This window comes from Eleginops maclovinus, chromosome 13 (genome assembly GCF_036324505.1).
Source record: "Eleginops maclovinus isolate JMC-PN-2008 ecotype Puerto Natales chromosome 13, JC_Emac_rtc_rv5, whole genome shotgun sequence".
NCBI classification, from domain to species: Eukaryota; Metazoa; Chordata; class Actinopteri; order Perciformes; family Eleginopidae; genus Eleginops; species Eleginops maclovinus.
Window position 1 is genome coordinate 19,089,227 of NC_086361.1, and position 5,690 is coordinate 19,094,916.

Consider the following 5,690-nt stretch of genomic DNA (forward strand, 5'->3'; position numbering starts at 1 on the left):
AAAAAAAAAAGGTTCAAAAGATAATGTGCAAAGCTATGCCTTCGTCAACAGATAAGAAATTGCAGTTTGTGTGGGCAAGAGGTGTTCTAATTATATTGGGACTGGGAACTTGACCTAGGACTCACTGTACTTGTTTACTGTCTTTGACATGACAGAGAAATCTGTGCATGCAGGTCTGTCTGATGTGTCTTTATCTTAGCTTTCCTTTTGTACTAACCAGTATTATCGCTTCCATTCTTTCCAACTGTTTCTCTTTCACTTCTCTAATTTGTTGAGAAAAAAAGTCCAAAGACAGTTCTGCTAAAACATTCCAACGTTCTTGCAGGTCTTAAATTATGTAAGTGTCAGTTACTGATGCTCCACCCATGCCTCCCATACCTGACTCCTCCGACAGGTCCACACCTCAAAGCCTATCCCTTTAAAACATCCAGGTGCTACGGAGTCAGTAACATTGTCACAAGGCCTGCTGGGAGTGACACGCTTCCCAGGCAGGAAACTTCTCTTTTACACTGCTCCTCGGTGTCCAAGGTAAGAGGCTTTGTCTGTATTAGAAAGGCGTGTTAGATCAAGAAAATAGATGTAATGTATGATACATTTCAGTTGGATATTAGATCAATACTAGAACGGTGACAAAAGATAGTATCAGAAAAGGGGACACTTAAAGGGCAAGGATATAGTATATTCTCTATTATAAAAGTGAACATCTTGTATGTCAGAGAAAAAAGCGCAGTCTTGGTGCATACAAAAGAATAAGATTAAGACAGATAACCGGAAATACATGCTTTTGCGTTACTCCTCGGGCTGATACGTGTTACCTTGGAAAATGGAATAAACATCAGGTTGGAGGTAAAAAGGCGCGATGTGTGAACAACAAAGAAACGCAGTGCTTCATAGAAGAAAAAGAGACAGAAATAAAGGCTCACAAAAGAACTTCAGCCCCCTCTTGTTAGCTGGAAGCATTGACTCATACAGACAGTGAACTTAGTGGATGGAAAAGTGTTTGCAAGTAGCCCAACCTGTGGAACAAGTCTCAGCTAAAGATCTATCAGTGTGTTGGATAAGGTGACTGTGTACACAGGGAGTACGGAGCTGTAATGTAGATTTGCACTGAGGATCAAGTTTAAACAGTTAAGTGTAAAAGGGGAATTTCCAAGCTTACCTGCCAATAATATGGCACCTGTTCCCTTCTGATTCTTAATAAAGCCACTTGTGCTGTATTTGCATCACTCTGAGTAAGAATATTGGAATAAAATGCATCACATAACTTCAGGTTTTTTAGCCGAGAGAAAACGATATGTCTTGTCTGTCACAACAAAGAGAAAGACAAACACACGGCAAAGAGATAGACGAGGCTGGCGGAAGGCAACATCGCAATCTAGAGCAAATAGGAAAACAAATTGTGGTCCAGCTTTGCCATCTCCCTGAGACAAGATATATTGTTGACTCTGAAGTTGTTGTTTTTTTTCTATACTAACTGAATGTCACCTCAAAGTTTGTGTATGTGTGCATACGGTATGAAATTGGAAGATAAATCCAACTGATAAATCACATGTTCTATATGTTTGCGCAAAAGCAATGCATGATTCATTCCTGCGGATGTATTCTCCATTTAGAAGGAGAGGTAAAGTGCAGGTAACGTCAGCAGTGATTGAACATGTCTGGCTTTCAGTAGCCCATGTTGTGATTCATTGAGTCAAATCTTTTTTTATGCTGTGTAATTCAATAGTCAAGTTTGCTGAATGAGAGAGAAAAGAGCATCTGATTTGACAGCTCAATATTTCTACAATGATGTCGAAAAAGCAGAAGCAAAGTGTTTCTGTATTTGAATACTGTGGATTAGATGAGACAGAACTGAAATGGAACAGTGGACAGCGAGGTGGTTGCTGTCGAGCTGTGAGCATTCCTCACAATGAGATGTAAATGTATACCAGAAGCACTTTTTTCTCAGTCGGTGAAAATAAATCTTTGAGAAATCTTAGCCCTCATCTGACGTAACAGAAACTCCCTGTGTTTACACTTACATAACCAAATCGGATATGTACTTCAAAGATGTTTGCACCCCTCACTCAACACGAATCTCTTTAAACTCATGCATATACACACACCTACATGCAAACACTTTTTCATTTGCACTTAACCAAACCGCAGAGGAAGAGAAAAATGGGAAGAGAACACACATGCTGCCAAACAACTCTGACAGCACACCCACACACAAAGAAACACAGCAACCCAACTCTGCTGGGTTTCCATAACAGCTCCATGTTTAAAGTCTGCACACGATCAGACCATTAAATCCACATAGTGATATTTTGAACAAAATTCCCTCTCTTTCTCAGAGCACGGGTCCGGTGGTAAGATTAAAGCATGCTTAACATTCACAAATGAAATGCTATCCCTTAACAGGCCTTTGAGGAACCAAGGTGGCAAAAGGCACTTGGGATTAGAGAGATGGCTGAGGCCGTCTGATCAGACACACTTTGCAAATATCTGTCTAATGGAGCTGAGAGTATTGGTTTATCTTTTCAGCAAAGGGAGGCTCCGATGATGACTCATTCATTGATTTATAATGAGTCAGTACTGAAGTGGTTGCTCTTTGTAAATACGGATCTGATATGACGGGGAAAATGTACGTGAAAACGATGTCAAGTGGTTTCGTTGCCTCATAATGGATCGCCAGTTTCCGTTTTTCCGTTCTATAGCAATCCTGCTTTATCCTTTAGACTTTTAAATCTGTTTTATAATGTCTCCTTTAGCTTTGGAGGAGACAACAACTACATATTTATAACAGAAACTCTGCATTATAAACAGGCAGAGTGGACTTTAAAATCTGGGGGCGTTTACCATGCAGTGAAAATGTAACAGAAGGAACTATCGTGTTGAATTATGGATAGTGGCTTTAAGATTTTTCACCCAATGTCAGGGATGTGAATATATCTCAGCTTCTAGATCAATTGTCACCCTTTATAAAAGGTCTGTCTCAAGTCCTCATCAGGTAGGAGGTGTTATATTAATTTACTTGAGCGTATATTCAAAATGTACTTTAAAAATGCTTTATAGGAAAAAAACTATTAATCTACTAAATGTAAAGAGTTTTTCCCTTTCGGGAGCTTGAAGTATCATCCTTTTTTAATGTACTTTGTCTTTCTTTTATTTAGCCCATCAGGAAATTAATCAGATCTGCTCTTCTGAGGAGCTTCTTCATCCCCCTCAGCCTCCTCCAACCCCTTCTCCACCTCAAAGGCAGCAGTGATGAATTGGTCTGGCATTGGAGGCCCTGCTCAGCGGGGTCAACAAGTACTCCACCGTGTTCGGCCGTGTCTGGCTCTCCATGGTCTTCGTCTTCAGGGTGATGGTGTTCGTGGTGGCGGCCCAGCGAGTGTGGGGCGACGATAGCAAGGACTTTGTCTGCAACACAGGCCCAACCGGGCTGCAACAACGTGTGCTACGACCACATCTTCCCTATCTCCCACATCCGTCTGTGGGCCTTGCAGCTCATCTTCGTCACCTGCCCGTCGCTGATGGTTGTGGGGCACGTCAAGTATCGTGAGAAGAAGGAAGCGCAGTACTCCCACTTGCACAAGGGCAGCCATCTGTACGCCAACCCTGGGAAGAAACGTGGGGGGCTGTGGTGGACATACTTGGTAAGGACTGAGGATATGAATGTATTTCTCTTGAATTGTAGATGAATTCAGGCCTCGATTAAACTGAAATGAGCCATTGTTAGAAATGTCAAACATAATCATCATGGATTTAGCGTCTATTTAGGCCAGGCCTTAGAAGACATTTGCGTAATTATATATCATTTGTTTTCTCCTGATCATAGAAAAACTGTTTTGACAGCTTCTTCTGCAGCCCAACATCAGAAACAAGTTTCCCCATTCTTCCAAACTAGACTGCTAGAGTTTTGATCATGCAAAAGTTGAACATGTTAATCTTTATAGGTCATGTATTAGGCCAATTGTCTTCCCCAAGTTCTAATCACCTGTAGACCAGTGACAAAAAGGATATTGTTGCATGGATGGACAAGAATATAGATTGTTGCCTCATTTAATTTCAAGAAACGTGTGTGTATTAATTCAACCATCATTTATTTTCTCTTAGGTGAGTCTGATTTTCAAGGCAAGCTTCGACGCTGGCTTCCTCTACATCCTGTACTACGTCTATGAAGGCTACGACATGCCCCGCCTGTCCAAGTGCTCGCTGGAGCCGTGCCCCAACACGGTTGACTGCTACATATCCCGTCCCACTGAGAAGAAGATTTTCACGATCTTCATGGTTGTCTCCTCTGCTATCTGCATCTTAATGTGCATCTGTGAGATGATTTACCTCATTTTCAAACGCATCCAGAAATCATTAAGAGAAAAAATGATGCAGAGAGGAAGACGTTCATAGAGAATCATGAATTGACGCCGCTGGCAAAGCCCAGGTCAGAGTTTAGGTCCAAGAATTCAATCAGAGTGGATCCTACAGCCTCCATCCACAACCTCACTAACATCAAGACTGAAGAAGAGACGTCTAAGAAAATGTAAAGTGCTTTATGGGAAAGGCCTATTGATAAAACTGTTTAAAACACTGAAGGGTTCGCTGCAAGCAAATGCATTCATCAGACTCCGTGGACAATGACTGCTCAACATCAAAGAAATATCCATCAAATCCTGGATTTCTGAGGCAGCTCTTTGTAAATAGTATAATGCCTACAGCAAAGCACATATCATGTATGCAAATAAACCCTTAAAAAAGGGGGATACAGAGGAAGATAAAGGGTAAAGAATATGTTTTTGATTTGGTTTATGAGTATGAGTGAGTGGTTGTCTGTATTTGCATTTGTTTGTGTATGTTTATTCTACTACATTAGGTTCTTTGTGAATCTTCAATCTTTACACACTTTATCAAGAGCAATCAATTTTCCTGAAAAAAACACACTGCCCCTATTGCATTGACAAGATAAAGCACTGAAGCGCTTACTTCAGAGGTGGAGAAGTTATCGGCACAAGTCACTTAGGGGTTTTTGATTTCAGAAACACAACATGAAGAAAATTCTATTGACATTTTGTGTTTGATTTAGAATTACTTAATGAAGGTGTGATACAAGTATGAACACGTTCATTCCACACAAAACAATAGACACAGAAAGTCTAATACATTTTATTTTTTGTATTTATTGTTCTGAATCTATAAAGCTATAAAACTGTTAACATGTTTCTGTGTGTCATTTATTCTTTGCGAAAAAAAATACAATTATAATCCATTTCCTGTAATATCTGTTACTGTGTGTGTGAGGGCATCTTAAAACTGGAGTCAAATTCATCATGTGTGTGTGTGTGTGTGTGTGTGTGTGTGTGTGTGTGTGTGTGTGTGTGTGTGTGTGTGTGTGTGTGTGTGTGTGTGTGTGTGTGTGTGTGTGTGTGTGTGTGTGTGTGTGTGTGGACATAACATACAGTGTGTGGCTACTGAAGCTGTTTCAGAGGTCTAGCTAAAGATTGAGGGATTATATCTGTCTGTAAATATAGGCTACTGTATGGGAAATGAAAATACAAATTTGGTCAAAACATAAGATAGAAGTGCATGATGAAGTACCTTAGAGTCACATACAAGCAGGGGTGAAAGTAAGCCGGTGCGAGGCGGTGCTGCGTTCCTGTAAAAGATTTCGCGGCGGTGCGGCGCACCGGTAAGATTTGATAAGGGTTTAT

At 40.7% G+C, this 5,690-nt stretch overlaps 1 protein-coding gene across 1 annotated transcript; it reads left to right on the top strand.

The window, feature by feature from the left end:
- The first annotated feature begins 3,234 nt into the window (after positions 1-3,234).
- On the top strand, positions 3,235-5,195 carry gjb9b (gap junction protein beta 9b). The gene is given in 5 exon segments (XM_063899940.1): positions 3,235-3,258; positions 3,260-3,415; positions 3,417-3,641; positions 4,102-4,348; positions 4,351-5,195. Coding segments are annotated over 5 exon segments (816 nt in total). The 5' UTR covers positions 3,235-3,249; the 3' UTR covers positions 4,530-5,195.
- Positions 5,196-5,690: the final 495 nt, after the last annotated feature.